This window comes from Bos mutus, chromosome X, assembly GCF_027580195.1.
Source record: "Bos mutus isolate GX-2022 chromosome X, NWIPB_WYAK_1.1, whole genome shotgun sequence".
NCBI classification, from domain to species: domain Eukaryota; kingdom Metazoa; phylum Chordata; class Mammalia; order Artiodactyla; family Bovidae; genus Bos; species Bos mutus.
The window spans coordinates 93,149,397-93,166,372 of NC_091646.1; the positions used below are offsets into that span (position 1 = coordinate 93,149,397).

At 39.9% G+C, this 16,976-nt stretch overlaps 1 protein-coding gene across 1 annotated transcript in view; it reads right to left on the reverse strand.

Moving 5' to 3' along the window:
• Positions 1–3,630: 3,630 nt before the first annotated feature.
• Positions 3,631–16,976, reverse strand: part of OTC (ornithine transcarbamylase) — a 73,175-nt gene continuing 59,829 nt past the window's right edge. The window contains exons 7-10 of the mRNA XM_005889423.2: positions 16,847–16,900; positions 16,617–16,766; positions 12,529–12,666; positions 3,631–3,690 (exon numbers count right to left, since the gene is read on the reverse strand). Coding sequence (XP_005889485.1) covers positions 3,631–3,690; positions 12,529–12,666; positions 16,617–16,766; positions 16,847–16,900 — 402 coding nt within the window. The remainder of the gene's footprint in view (positions 3,691–12,528; positions 12,667–16,616; positions 16,767–16,846; positions 16,901–16,976) is intronic.

Consider the following 16,976-nt stretch of genomic DNA (forward strand, 5'->3'; position numbering starts at 1 on the left):
AAGTCACTTAGTCCTGTCTGACTCTTAGCGACCCCATGGACTGCAGCCTACCAGGCTCCTCCATCCATGGGAGTTTCCAGGCAAAAGTACTGGAGTGGGGTGCCATTGCCTTTTCTCAATAATTGGTATTAAATTTTCTGGACAATTATTAGGGATTAATTTATTTTAATTAAAGAACTTCAGAGTTGATTGCAGATTCCTGCCTCCAAGATGTGTCATGTATTAGCCACACAAAAATGGACAGATGCTATCATTTCCATTCTGAAATTTTGAAACTGTGGCAGAAACTGAGGCAAAACACCAAAAGCATCACTGAAGTGTCCCTACGTGTCTCACTTTAACAAGTACAAGGTGATATTGAAAAAAATTCCTGATATAAATAATTCAAAGTAGGGTTAACCCTACCAGATACTTTTGTGTGACTTTTGCGTGCCTTTTTTGTGACTTAAAGCACCTATTCAGGCTTATAAAACACTGAAAAGTGTACACTCTGGGTGGGCAACTTTAAAAAAGTCATTCCTTCCTCCTGGCTGTAAGGCTCTAAGGAGGCACAAGCCTTGGCATCTGACGTGTAGACCAGGTTTTAGCCCTTTCCTTTGAAAAAGTAAAAGTGTTAGTCGCTCAGTCGTGTCTGACTCTGCGACCCCATCAACCGTAGCCCCGCAGGCTCCTCTCTTTGTGGGATTTTCCAGGCAAGAATACTGGAGTGGGTTGCCATTCCCTCTTCCAGGGGATCTTCCCAACCCAGGGATCAAACCCAGGTCTCTTGCATTTCAGGCAGATTCTTTAGACACACCTTTACCTGAGACCTTGGCACAGAGTACATCTTGGATGTCAGTATGTGGTGCTCCCGGTTGTAGGTGTCCGATCATTGTGACCAGACTGGTTTTCCATTCTTTGGTGTGACCTTTCATGCTTGTCATCAAGCCTACAAAATTGCTGAGTGATGCCATGTCTCAAGACATGCTGCAGCTCATCTTCATTGATGAGAATGTCCAAGACAAAAAGGCCCAAAGAAAGACTGTGTTCTGGACACCCTGTCTGTATGTATTCTTTATACCTTTTTATTATGTGGCAAGGTTTGCCTTAGGTCTTTAGCATTGATCAAGAGGCTCTAACCATTGTAACTGAAGTTCTAGAGTCACTTATTTATGTAGGAGGTCAAATGTGGCATTACCATGTTAATCTAGGCAGATCTTTCTGCTTGGGGACATTATAATAGTCAAATCGTTAGCACAGTATTCATTCAAAATATCTGATGTAGAAATATTTTTCCAAAGTTCCTAGAAACTTATCACTGGAAGAATACAGGAGTGGGTTGCCATGGCTCCTCCAGGGGATCTTCCTGACTCAGGGACTGAACCAGCATCTCTTAAATCTCCTGCATTGGCCTGGGGGTTCTTTACCACTAGTACCACCTGAGAAGCCCCCATTGCAGTATAATCATATGATATTTTTACTCCCAGTGTTACAGTGGAGAAAGCCTGGAAGAAAGGCACTCTTTGACTAGTTATATTAATTAAGTCGATAGGATCTACTGCACCAGTGACCCAAAGGTCATTGCTGGAGGTTTTTGTTAATCTCTGTCATTGCAGTAGTTACACAGGAAAGGGAATGAAGGAGGAAAGGGTAAAATGAAACAGGAGATAAAATAGTTTTGGAAAAAAAATAATACTAAGTCTTCCTTCCCTGGTTTTCTTTATTCCTGACAATATAAATAATGTCTTCTTAAGAGGGAAAGTTAAGAAAGCAAATAAATTCCTATAGGCTTACAGGTTTGGGTTGAGAACACTGTTAAATGGTGTGCTCATAAAATAAGAAAGCTTTGGGACATTTTGAGGTAGTGACTACATTTTGACAAGTGAATGATACAAGTTCTTTCCCTTGGAGGGAAGAAGATTGTACCTTCTCTTTGGTTCAAGAATAGCCAATAAAGAGATGAGAGTTCATTATCGTAGGGCAGCAGTCCCCAACCTTTTGGGCACCAGGGATGGGTTTCGTGGAAGACAGTTTTTCCACAGACTGGGGGTGGGGGGTGGTTGTAGGATGCTTCAAGTGCATTACGTTTATTATGCACTTTATTTCTATTATTATCACATCAGCTCTACCTCAGATCACCAGGCATTAGATCTCCAAGGTTGAGGGACCCCTGCTATAGGGGACCATTTAGAAAGTGGAAGATTACTCAGGATCATGTCCTTTGTATGGAGGCAGTTTGAGGGAAAGCCCCTACAACCCACACAACACCTCTTGGTTAAAGTGTCCTTATACTCTCTGCTGAAAGAAGACAGCTTACAAAACTCCACTCTTTCTTTCTTAAGTGTTCCCAATAAATCGCCATCAACGTGAAAGTCACCTTTGTTATTTACTAGAAAAATCGATTTTTCCCCCTGTAATATTATGCACTTCCCCCCCTCTCCCTACTAAATATGTTTTATTGCATCTTCATTGCAGATCTAATTTGTAATTCATCTCATACTCACTCATTTAAGTCATGGCTATCTGTTGAAGAGTATCAGTCAACTAGGCTGGGAACATTCTTCCGGTAGTAGAAATGGGATGTCAAGTTAATTACTCTTCTTGTCCTCTATAAAATACATTACTTTTGAAAAGTTTCACTTATTTAACATTTGAACTAAAGATTTTAAATTATATCATAATAATTTAATACTACACATTTCGTTCACCCACAAGAGACATCTAGCTTTAATTACATAATAATCCAGTGGTGCAAATTGTTCTTAGCTTGAAGAAAAATTAGAGGAAAATATAGTGTAAAATGTGGCAAGTAGTGGATTTATGGGAATATCCAGTGCATGGTATGATGAGCTGCATGACAAACACAAACATGAAAAAAAATTAAATTGCTCCTGCTGGAGAATTTGAACCTATGAAAATGTCACTAATGGACATTATATTCCTATTTAGGTATCCGTGGTTTTACTACTTGTTCACAAAGGCTTCTTTAGGCTTGTAGCATTAAGTATTCATTACAGAAGAGAGATGTGTGCTCTCGGAGGACCCTCCTTCCACAAATGACTAGAAAAAACTCCGGAGTTTGGACACAATTATAGCTGTTTTTCTAAGAATTTCACCATTTTGCCTCCATAAGTGAATGTCTGTCTACCCCATTTGCCTGCAAATTGTGTTACATCAGCGAGATGGATCATTTGGCTTCCTTGTTTGTCCTAGGGGATATGAGCACAGCCCATAGGTCTGCCAGCAGCTGACTGCCTCGTAAATGTTTACTTATAAATTAGCGTGGGTGATAATTTATTAGAGCAATAAGCATAGATTACTTTTAACGGCATAGGCATTATGTGTTATGAACACAGTATTTTATGTTTAGTTGAAGCAAATGTATATGATTATTAATATCGTACCCAAATGTAACTCAGATATTGTGAATTAGAAAGTTTAAACCTAGTTAAGCCACATGTTACAGTGCATCAGGACTGAAATTAGGAGCTTCAGGAAGGTTTCACAGTGACAAAGCAATATCATACCATTCACCTATACCATGTGTTAGAATTTGTTTATTTCCGTGATTTGTTCTCTTCTCCTTCCCTCATAAACTGACTCATTCTGTTCCTGAAGAACATGGTTTCTCTCTTGAGAAGCATCAGGGCATCAAAACTTTGGCTTCTGGAGCTGAGGCGAATAATCTGTCAGCAGGGATACCATGACAGCCTGGAATGACACGCAGAGAAAGAGAAAGAAAGAAATGGGTAAATATTAGCAAGATCCTACTTAGGGACCTATAGAAGACGATCTGGGTTACAGCTTTGAAGGCCTATGGCAGACATGTGTTTTCCTAAGGAAATGATAAGGGGTCGCTTCCAAACTAATACTTATTTTTATTAAGGGAGCTCATGAGGGATCACAGAGAAGGCAATGGCAAGCCACTCCAGTACTCTTGCCTAGAAAATCCCATGGATGGAGGAGCCTGGTAGGCTGCAGTCCATGGGGTTGCTATGAGTCGGACGCGACTGAGCGACTTCACTTTCACTTTCACTTTTACACAATGGAGAAGGCAATGGCAACCCACTCCAGTGTTCTTGCCTGGAGAATCCCAGGGACGGCAGAGCCTGGTGTGCTCCTGTCTATGGGGTCGCACAGAGTCGGACACGACTGAAGCGACTTAGCAGCAGCAGCAGCATGAGGGATCATGATGACCCAAATATATATGCAAACACCATACTTTTTTAGGCCTCATTCCAGGACCAGTGGGGGTGAGAGCCAAATGGAGGTACCAAGGCGGTAGCCATGATTGGCTTTGCTAGTCATAAGTGAAGCCTACTCACTGAAATTGAAGAAAGTGGAGAAAACCACTAGATCATTCTGGTATTCCCTAAATCAAATCCCTTATGACTATACAGTGGAAGTGAGACATAGGTTTAAGGGACTAGATCTGATAGGCAGAGTACCTGATGAACTATGGATGGAGGTTCGTGACACTGTACAGGAGACAGGAATCAAGACCATCCCCAAGAAAAAGAAATGCAAAAAAGCAAAATGGCTGTCTGAGGAGGCCTTACAAATGTCTGTGAAAATAAGGGAAGCAAAAAGCAAAGGAGAAAAGGAAAGATATACCCATTTGAATGCAGAGTTCCAAAGAACAGCAAGGAGAGATAAGAAAGCCTTCCTCAGTGATCAATGCAAAGAAATAGAGGAAAATAATAGAATGGGAAAGACTAGAGATCTCTCCAAGAAAATTAGAGATACCAAGGGAACATTTCATGCAAAGATGGGCTCAATAAAGGACAGAAATGGTAGTTACCTAACAGAAGCAGAAGATATTAAGAAAAGGTGGCAAGAATACAAGAAGAACTGTACAAAAAAGATCTTCACGACCCAGATAATCACGATGGTGTGATCACTCACCTAGAGCCAGACATCCTGGAATGTGAAATCAAGTGGGCCTTAGAAAGCATCACTACGAACAAAGCTAGTGGAGGTGATGGAATTCCAGTTGAGCTATTTCAAATCCTGAAAGATGATGCTGTGAAAGTGCTGGCACTCAATATGCCAGCAAATTTGGGAACCTCAGCAGTGGCCACAGGACTGGAAAAGGTCAGTTTTCATTTCAATCCCAAAGAAAGGCAATGCCAAAGAATGCTCAAACTACTGCACAATTGCACTCATTTCACACAGTAGTAAAGTGATGCTTAAAATTCTCCAAGCCAGGTTTCAGCAATACATGGACCATGAACTTCCAGATGTACAAGCTGGTTTTAGAAAAGGCAGAGGAAGCAGAGATCAAATTGCCAACATCTGCTGGATCATCAAAAAAGCAAGAGAGTTCCAGAAAACCATCTATTTCTGCTTTATTGACTATGCCAAAGCCTTTAACTGTGTGGATAACAACAAAGTGGAAAATTCTAAAAGAGATGGGAATCCCAGACCACCTGACCTGCCTCTTGAGAAACCTATATGCAGGTTAGAAAGCAACAGTTAGAACTGGACATGGAACAACAGCCTGGTTCGAAATAGGAAAAGGAGTACATCAAGGCTGTATATTGTCACCCTGCTTATTGAATTTATATGCAGAGTACATCATGAGAAACAGTGGGCTGGAAGAAGCACAAGCTGTAATCAAGATTGCTGGGAGAAATATCAATAACCTCAGATATGCAGATGACACCACCCTTATGGCAGAAAGCAAAGAAGAACTAAAGAGCCTCTTGATGAAAGTGAAAGAGGAGAGTGAAAAAGTTGGCTTAAAGCTCATCATTCAGAAAACGAAGATCATGGCATCCGCTCCCATCACTTCATGGGAAATAGATGGGGAAACAGTGGAAACAGTGTCAGACTTTATTTTTCTGGGCTCCAAAATCACTGCAGATGGTGATTGCAGGCATGAAATTAAAAGACAGTTACTCCTTGGAAGGAAAGTTATAACCAACCTAAACAGCATATTAAAAAGTGGCTCAGATGGTGTGTGTATATATATATGTATATATATACACACACACACACACACACACACAAATAGGTAAGTATCTAAGATAATATGCTGTCACTTTTAATCATGTTAATTAAAAAATATATATATATAAAGAAAAATAAAAAGCAGAGACATTACTTTGCCAACAAATGTCCGTCTAGTCAAGGCTATGGTTTTTCCAGTGGTCATGTATGGATGTGAGAGTTGGACTCTGAAGAAAGCTGAGCACCGAAGAATTGATGCTTTTGAACTGTGGTGTTGGAGAAGACTCTTGAGAGTCCCTTGGACTGCAAGGAGATCCAACTAGTCCATCCTAAAGGAGATCAGTCCTGGGTGTTTATCGGAAGGACTGATGTTGAAGCTGAAACTCCAATACTTTGGCCACCTCATGCGAAGAGCTGACTCACTGGAAAAGACCCCGATGCTGGGAAAGATTGGGGGCAGGAGGAGAAGGGGACGACAGAGGATGAGATGGTTGGATGGCATCACTGACTCAATGGACATGGGTTTGGGTGGACTCTGGAAGTTGGTGATGGACAGGGAGGCCTGGCGTGCTGCAGTTCATGGGGTCGCAAAGAGTCGGACATGACTGAGCAACTGAACTGAACTGACTGACTATTGGCTGGTTGTAGAGAAATAGAATTCCTCCCATCCTTGTGTTTTCACTGTGGTTTGGATACTTGTAACCTAGAAAAGTTTAGAATAAATTAGATGTAGATTATTAAGCTTAATGAATAATGTCTTTCTGAATCTGGGTTCTCCTGAAAGAATATTTATAAGCTAGAGTACAGCTTCCCATCAGCAGCAAACAGGAATTTTCACTTTTACTCTTCTCAACTTCCAGAATCACAACATTAGTAATAATATCAGAAACAGTGATGATAACAAATGCTGACTGAGTGCTTACTATGTACCAGACTAAGTGTCTTACCATCAACATTTGTCGTCATCACTGTTGCTGATATTATCACTGTGCTAGGTACTGCAGTAAGGTAGAGAGAAGTGTTTGTAAATTAGCTTGTGTAACACAACAACCTTCTAAGGCAATCTCTGCTATTATCACTTATAGATGAGAAACTCAAGCCTGGAAACAACACAGAACTGGGTTTGGACCCAAGTTTCTCTGACTCTACTCTTAAGAGGTAGTTTTACTGCCTTTCAGGTACTTGCTCTTGCTTCTTCTTCTTTTTTTTTTGCATTCTTCCTTTTATTTTATTTTTATTTAAATATAATTGCTTTACAATGTTGTATTGGTTTCTTCTGTACAAAAAAGTGAATCAGCTCTAAGTATACATATATCCCCTGCCTCTTGAGCCTCCCTCCCACACCCCTTGCCAGTCCCACCCTTCTAGGCCATCGCAGAGCACCAAGCTGAGCTCCCTGTGCTGTACAGCAGCTTCCCAGTAGCCATGTGTCTTACATACGGTAGTGTGTGTATGTCAGCGCTACTCCCTCAGCTCATCCACCCCCTCTTCCCTGTGTCCACAGGTCTGTTCTCTGCATCTGCATCTCCATTCCTGTCATGCAAATAGGTTCATCAGTACCATGTTTCTAGACTCCATGCAGATGCATTAATATGTGATACTTGTTTTTCTCTTTCTAACTTACTTCACTTTGTACAACAGGCTCTGGGTTTATCCACATCAGTACAAATGACTCATTCATTCCTTTTTATTTCTGAGTGCTGTTGCTTTTTGACCAGACTATGTAATATCCTTTTCTACTGTGTGAGGTAGGAAGAGATATGAAATACAGACGAGGAGACTGCAGCACAGGTATTTCCTGAGTGGTGGCAGTGAGGTGTGAATCTCTACCTACCTGTCCTACTCCTTGACCACCATTTTCATATGAATAAACTGGACTTAGAGGAGTTATGATACTTTCCCAAGACCACACAGAGAGCCAGAATTTTAACTTGATTTCCAAAGCCCATGTTTGAGAACCAAACAGTATTCTGTATTGCCTTCAGGCTACAAAAATGTATTGAGCACGTATCATTATGGGGAGAGGACAGGTAACAAATAAAAAATAAAATACCAAGGAGTGATAAATGTCATTAGAAAATTACAAAAAAAAAAAAAAACAGGATAAAGGAGGTTGGGGAACCACTTAGAGATGGTGGACAGGGAAAATCTTGTTAAAGAGTGACATTTAAGTTGAGATCTCAATGACAGGAAGAAGACAGAAAGGTCAAACACTAGGATAAGAACATCTTCCAGTAAAATATTTTAAGCTTTTTTATGAGTTCCTGGGGTCACCTCTTAGGTTTGGTTTTGTTTTTAATGGTCATAGCATATGTCAAATTTATTTTCAAGTATTTAATCTTAGAAAGTTAATTATGAGTAGAGCTGCTGCCAGATGTAGTTAGATACAGACATACATATATACATACATACATAAGCAGGGATTTCAGGTCAACAACAATTTTTCTTAAACTATAAGTATATTCCAAATATTACGTAGAACATGTCTATTGGTGGTGGTGTTTAGTCGCTAAGTTGTGTCCGACTCTTGCAACATTCTCCAGGCAAGAATACTGGAGTGGGGTGCCATTTCCTTCTCCAGGGGATCTTCCCGACCCAGGTATCGAACCTAGGTCTCCTGCATTGCAGGCAGATTCTCTACCGACTGAGCTATGAAGAAAGCCCTTAGGACATGTGTATACTAAACAGTTCTTTATTGTCTTAATAAATTGTCTAAACACCACACCACATTTGAAACTCCACTGTAGCTGGTTATCCTGTATTTTATCTGGCACCCCTCACTTGGAGAGAAGAGATGGTAAAATACTGTGAACTACATTCGCAATGGTGTTGTATATCTAAAGGTCATCCTGATAAGTAGTACTTTGAAGTGGCAGATTTTTTGCAGGGTCCCTTTAGGTTTCTTTAGCTCCACAGTAAAATTTGTAGGCAGAGGAAGAAACCCACCTCACGTTTTGTGAGTCCTGTAGCCTTCGTAATTATTGAAAAATATAAAAGCAAGCTTTGTGGTGAGGAGAGGGTGTGTGTGTGTGTGTGTGTGTGTGTGTTTTTTTTTTTTTTTTTTTTAAACAAAGAGATCCAAAGGCCTGTGCACTATGGAGAGAATGATGTGATTACCAGAGTGTTCTGAAAAGCACTGCTGGAAATCTCCCAGTATGAGGGCCTTAAAAAGCTAGTGTGAGTGCTGAATGAGTACACGTTTGCTTTAAAAATGTTATATGCTTTTAGAACAAGCCCATCACCTATTTAGTTATTACATTAGTCATTATGGGCACCTCAGAACTTGAGGCTGGATTGTGTCTCTCCTTCCTTCTTCTATCCTGACTGTAAATGAAACTGTGTGTGGAAATCACCCTCTAGACAGTAGTGCTGCCCAGTAGGACTTTCTGTCATGATGGAAACATTCCCTGTCTATGCTGTCAAATACAAATAGTGGAGCCACCAGCCCTATGTGACTATTGAACACTTAAAATGTGGTTAGTATGTCTGAGAAATTGAATCTTATATTTTATTATCTTTTAGTTCATTTTTGTTGTTTGGTTGCTCAGTTGTGTTTGACTCTTTGCAACCCCATGGATTGTAGCCCGCCAGGCTCCTCTGTCCATGGAATTCTCCAGACAAGAATACTGGAGTGGGGTGCCATTTCCTTCTCCACTTAGTTAGCTGAAGTCTAAATTTAAATAGCCACATGCCCCTAGTGGCTACTGTGTTGGATAGGGAGATTCTAGAGGAAAACAGGTATTGTATCTTTAGAACGTTCCAGAAGAATCTAGCAGAGCAGTGCTGAACCTAAATGCCATTCTAAATAAGCCATCTAAGAATAATTTCTCTGCCTATAAAATAGGAATTTAGATAATCTGTAAGATCTCATCCCACTTGAAAATGCCATGCTTCTATGAATTGTACAGACTGTGCAGAGACTGAACAATATTCTTTTTTTCTTAATCTGCAGTGCCTGGCAGAGAACCTGGTACATAGTAGATGCTCAGTATATGGTTGCTGAAATGAACTTAACTCAGTGGGATGTCCACATCATCTGGTTTGGAGACATAAAGAGGACAGCGTGTGTGTCACCAACCCCCTTCCAGAATCCATGTCGGGTATCGCTAGTCAGTTATGTCGCTCTTTCCTTCTGAGACCACAGGCAGGCTTAGAAGCTTCTGAACGTAGGACTTCATGTAGCCCGCTGATGAGATTGAAGACCTAAGATTAAAAGTCATTTGCCATCTAGATAGCTCAACCTACTTATTTTATGTGGAAGGAAACTGAGACCCAGAGAGGTCACAGTTAGCCAAAATGATATGGCTGACTAGTATCAAAGACAGTTACAGAATTCAAGTCTTCTCATTCCCAGTCAAGCATTCTTTCTATTTTAGATTCTTTACTTTCATTTTGATATGGCTGTGCATCTTTTTTTTTTTAAATAAATTTACCCATTAGGGGAAGTGGATACCTCAGGAAGGTGGGAGATGGAGAGAGGGTGGTAGGACTTAGATGGTGGAAAATGGGTGGGCATAAGACTTCACTGTGAATATGTGTGTATATATATGTGTGTATGTGTGTATAATATATATACACACAAGTGCATAATAAGCTCTTTAAAAATTCAGAAGTACAGAGCATCTTCATAATTATATTTTGGAAAATGTACTTTTAGATCCCCCTCCGGCCCCTGAATTTCTACAAAAGAATCTATTTTAACAGATTTGGGTTGATCTATCTTCGTCATTGCCGTCATCTTCTGATAAAGACTAGAGCTTGAGGAAAATTCGTTGCTATGTTTCTTCCTGAGGTATATGGCTGGAGAGCTCACTTTTTTTTTTTTTTTTTTTTGCATCTGGATCTTTGCTCTTCAAAATGTGGTCTGCAGGACAGCAGCATCTTCATTACCTGGTTGCTTATTAAAAATGCTGAATCTTGGGCCACATCTCAGACCAAATCCAAATTTGCACTTAACAAGTCCCTAGGTGATTCAAATGGATCAAATGGATCAAAAGCTTTAGAGGCACTGGTCTAAATGACATGATAATTGCCATTTTGGCCAAAGTTAGTGTCCTGAGGCTGTAAGCTGAAAGGTACAGTAAAAAAAAAAAAAAAAAAAAAGTCATTCCTCTCATTAGATATGACAACTTGGGCCTGATATACCACTTTTCATTGCAAAGGGATTCATGTGTGTGTATGAAAGTCACTCAGTCATGTCTGACTCTTTGCAACCATGGACTAGAGCCTGCCAGGCTCCTCTGTCCATGGAATTATCCAGGCAAGAATACTAGAGTGGGTAACCGTTCCCTTCTCCAGGGGATCTTCCCAACCCAGGGATCGAACCCAGGTCTCCCATATTGTAGGCAGATTCTTTACCATCTGAGCCAGCAGGGAAGCCATACTGGAGCTCAAATCTCTGCATTAGATCAACAATGAAGACGATAGTGGTGATGATAATTATAATAACAATATTTACAGTGTATTAGATAACATACTAAATGTTTTGTGTATGTGTGTGCTCAGTCGTGTCTGAATCTTTGTGATCCCCTGTACCATGGCCTGCCAGGCTCCCCGCTAGGCTCCTCTGTCTATGGGATTTCCCAGGCAAGAATACTGGAGCCAGTTGCCATTTTCTCCTCCATGGAAGCTATAATGGGTTATCTGGCATTTTGTTTCCAGGGCATTAGGTACCAGGCTATGGGAGGCTGTGTCAGTGGTGTTTTGGTTACAAAAGAAGCACAGTGTTGTTGGGCAGTTTTCCTGCCTGTGTTTCTGAATATGTGATATACAATAATGAATCATTCTGGGAAGTGCCTAATGTCTTTTAACAAATTTCTTTTTATTTCTCTACCTGAAGTAGACTTTTTTTGTTTTCCAGGAAGACCCTAGCTGATATAGTAATGGAGATCAGTTAAATCACCAAAAACTAAAAAATGGTGGTACTAAATTATGGCACTGGAGTGTTCCATTTTCCAGAGAAAAACATGGTATTTGAGATATTGTAAAGCAGAGATGTGAGGTTAATGTTTCCAAGAATAGTGGTGGTGAAGATGAAACTAGTGGCATTTTGTTAAAGGGACTAATAATTTTTAAGATTAGTCTTGCTGCAATTTTGGCAATGTTCTATACCTAAGAACAATGTTTCTCTACTGTCTAAAGCCAGTAGAGAACCAAACAATTACCTAGGCAATGACAGAAGGGAAGAAAGAGAGGAGGAAGGAAATAATATTTCTTTCAATGCCCATTTTGTGCCAGGCACTGAATTAGGGGCTTCTGTAAACATTAACAAGGGGATTCTAAAATTATTGTATAAGAATTATACAACCTATTATGGTTGACAGGCAATGGTGGCTAGTGTTCAGGCTGATCAACAATGGTAAGAATTTTTACTAAAATAGATATATTTACATGGGGGTCAGTCTTACTCCATTAAAAACTATACATGCTTTAAGCACTAATGATCTACTGTGAACTTTCTGGAAAAAAATAGATACCATATGAGCAAGTAATGTATGTGGGTAATACCAGCTGCTTATTGTTTACCAAAAGGCGTGAATGACCAAGTTGGAGCCACACAGAGAATTCCCCATCCTCCAATCCCCATTTCTTGCTTACCATGATTGTCCACTTTCTGTTTTCGGCCTCCGGGAATACAAGAGATCGTGGAGAATAAAACACTTCATCGTCCACTTCTTCTGGCTTTCTGGGCAAGCAGTGTAAAAATGTCCAGTCAGGGGCAGCAACTTTAGCAGTCTACAGAAGAGATGGAGATAAGACTGTGTTTTGATATGTAGCTATCACATTTGTCTTCTTCAGAGTCAGCGTCTCTGACCTGGAGTCAAGTGAAGTCACTCAGTTGTGTCCGACTCTTTGCAACTCCATGGACTGTAGCCTGCCAGGCTCCTCCGTCCACGGGATTTCCCAGGCAAGGATACTGGAGTGGGTTGCCATTTCCTTCTCCAGGGGATCTTTCTGATCCAGGGATTGAACCCAGATCTCCTGCACTGCAGGCAGACTTTTTACAGTCTGGGCCATCAGGGAAGCTCAAAGGTCCATGCAAAGGGAGAGATAAAGGGGCAGACTGAGGATTTCAGCTCAAGGCACCCAGCAGAAATGTATATACTTTCAGCTTATGAAACTTTCTAGTCATTTTTTTAATTTGGAAGATCACCACTCCAAATAAAACCACTAATTCAGTTTTCTAGTACTCTGTCTAGTGAGATAGTGGACCTTTCAGTAAAGAATTCTACTAGGGTAAGATGCAGATGAGAGCAAAAATCACCAATTATATCCCAACATATTGGGTTTGCCAAAAAGTTCATTTGGGTTTTCCCGTAAGATGGTACAGAAAAACCAAAATGAAATTTTTGGCCAACCCAATATATTAAAGGTTGCCTTTACATGATTGTATTATATTTTTTAGCCTGTCTCCAAATTATGGTTTTTAGCACTTGAAGCAAATTTAATTACTGGTTAAAACAATGTTGAAAAAGAGCTCTGAGATAGGACTGCATTAAACAGGATTATGGGCACTATACACTAGGTGATTCATTCTTCATGTAAATGTTCTAACAATTTTAATTTTCTCTAACAGTTAATTCCTAAAAATTACATTTTCCCATCCATTTTCATTGTTCACTTACAGATTCAAAACTATATTCCCTCATAAATTCTTCCCTCAAAATTACTGCCTTTGTGCTAAACCTTTTTTGTTTTGTTAAAAAAAAATAGAAAATGGGCAAAGAATATGATATGATATAATATGAAAGAATATGATAGCAGTTTATAGAAAAACATATGGAAATGGCCAATAAACATTCATAGATGTTTAACTTCACTAGTAATCAAAGAAACACAAATTTTAAAGAGCATGAGATACAGATTTTTTAAAATTACAAGTGTAAATAGCAAATAAATGGAGAGAGTGTGGAAGGAAGTTATAAATTGTCAAATCTTTTTGGATGGGCAGTTTAGCAGTATTTCTCATATTTTAAAAAGTATATACTACTTCACCCAGAAATTCTTCTCCCTAAATTCTCTCTAAATTATAGAGAATTCTATTCTCTATAATACCTGCACAAAGAAATATATATATGAGGATCTTCACTGCAGCATTGTTTGTAATTGGGATAATTGGAAATAGCCTAATTTTTTTTTTACAGGAAATGGATAAAATAAGGCCCACTCATACTTTGGAATTCTATGCAGTCATTAAAAAGAAGGAAAAATATCTAAATGAATGGACAAGAAAATCTAAGATTTGTTAAGTGGAAAAAGTAAGTCAGAATAATATGTCTAATCTATCATTTATGATAAATCATTAGAGGTGTAGGGGTGTGGGTGTGTATAGGAATATGTAAATACACAGAAAAGGTCTGCAAAGAGACACATCAAATTGTTAAACAGTGGCTACCTCTGGGAATAGTCACTGTTAAGGGGCTAGGGCAAATACATTTTCACTTTATTTTTCTAATTTCATTCTATTGTCATGTATAAATAAGGGGCTTGTATTTATATTTTAAATATTTTATCAATAAAACATCTATTGCAATTGCTTAATCCCATTCTCCACCAAACAAAGGAATTGCTCTGCAGACAGAATCCCAATATACACCTGACTTTTAGGATATTCCTGCAGAACAGTGGTTCTCAAAGCTTGACCCTGGGGCAGCAGCATTGCACCACCTGGGAACTTGGCAGAAATGCAAATTCTTGGGTCCCACCCCTGACCTACTGATTTAGAATCCCTGGAGAAGTGGGGGTCCTGCCAGCTGTGTATTAACAACTCCAGTCAATTCTCAGTCACGCTCAAGGTTGACAAGCCATACTTCAGAGCTTAATGACAGGCATCAGAATAGATGGAATTCCCCTGGGAGTGCCCTGGAGGCAGTTAGCAAAACTAATCTGGACTTAAGAGTCCTTGGATTAAAGACAATCTCTTTAACAAGTGGTGCTGGGAAATCTGGTCAACCACTTGTAAAAGAATGAAACTAGACCACTTTCTAACACCATACACAAAAATAAACTCAAAATGGATTAAAGATCTAAACGTAAGACCAGAAACTATAAAACTCCTAGAGGAGAACATAGGCAAAACACTCTCTGACATACATCACAGCAGGATCCTCTATGACCCACCTCCCAGAATATTGGAAATAAAAGCAAAAATAAACAAATGGGACCTAATTAACCTTAAAAGCTTCTGCACATCAAAGGAAACTATTAGCAAGGTGAAAAGACAGCCTTCAGAATGGGAGAAAATAACAGCAAATGAAGCAACTGACAAACAACTAAGCTCAAAAATATACAAGCAACTCCTACAGCTCAACTCCAGAAAAATAAACGACCCAATCAAAAATGGGCCAAAGAACTAAATAGACATTTCTCCAAAGAAGACATACAGATGGCTAACAAACACATGAAAAGATGCTCAACATCACTCATTATCAGAGAAATGCAAATCAAAACCACTATGAGGTACCATTTCACACCAGTCAGAATGGCTGCGATCCAAAAGTCTACAAATAATAAATGCTGGAGAGGGTGTGGAGAAAAAGGAACCCTCTTACACTGTTGGTGGAATGCAAACTAGTACAGCCACTATGGAGAACAGTGTGGAGATTCCTTAAAAACTGGAAATAGAACTGCCTTATGATCCAGCAATCCCACTGCTGGGCATACACACTGAGGAAACCAGAAGGAAAGAGACACGTGTACCCAAAATGTTCATCACAGCACTGTTTATAATAGCCAGGACATGGAAGCAACCTAGATGTCCATCAGCAGATGAATGGATAAGAAAGCTATGGTACATATACACAATGGAGTATTACTCAGCCATTAAAAAGAATACATTTGAATCAGTTCTAATGAGGTGGATGAAACTGGAGCCTATTATACAGAGTGAAGTAAGCCAGAAGGAAAAACATAAATACAGTATACTAACGCATATATATGGAATTTAGTAAGATGGTAACAATAACCCGGTGTACGAGACAGCAAAAGAGACACTGATGTATAGAACAGTCTTATGGACTCTGTGGGAGAGGGAGAGGGTGGGAAGATTTGGGAGAATGACATTGAAACATGTAAAATATCATGTAAGAAACGAGATGCCAGTCCAGGTTTGATGCACGATACTGGATGCTTGGGGCTAGTGCACTGGGATGACCCAGAGGGATGGTATGGGGAGGGAGGAGGGAGGAGGGTTCAGGATGGGGAACACATGTATACCTGTGGCGGATTCATTTTGATATTTGGCAGAACTAATACAATTATGTAAAGTTTAAAAATAAAATAAAATTTTAAAAAAAAGTCCTTGGAAAATAGAGGCAAGGGCTAGCCTGAAGTACTGAACTATGGGGCTTTTCTTAGAGCTGAAATCAAAAGAAACTACTTGCAACAGAAGTCGCCTAGTATATCTGAACAGATCATCAAGCATTCTGATGCCTCTGCTGTTGCGAGAGGGAAAGGCTGGCTTCTCTCTTCTGCCTGGGTTTCAATTCCTTCATTCTGGACAAAAGTGTCTTTCCAAAGGGCAGAGCTCATCTTCAGGAGGAGAGAAATCACTGGGGGATACAATCAGCGTGTCCTTGATAAGGAAGGAAAGGACAGTCTGCTCTCCCAAAAGTGGTTGAGTGATTAGCTGATTGTGGCCTTTATGAATGGGATTAATGAACCTTCAGGGAGGCATCAATTTGTACCTTCATTGTAACCTGGTAACCTTGGAAAGCCTGGAGCCGCTTTTTCTTCTCCTCTTCTTGTCCCATGCTTATCCAAGTGTCTGTAATTAATACATTGCCTCCACAAGCTGCTTCCAATGGATCATTTGTCAGCGACAGCTTGGTACCGTTCTGGCATACACAAGCAAGCTGGTTAAAGAACTTCACGAAACAGGGAAAGACAATGACACCTTTACATATAAGGAGCGTACCTCCTTGGCATACTGCTCTGCCATCTTGGTTATACTGGGATCCGGCTCATAACCCTGCAGGGGAAAGAATTAACTGTTATTTGGTGTGGGTTTTTTTTTTTTTGAATTATATATGCATCACTTTCAACAA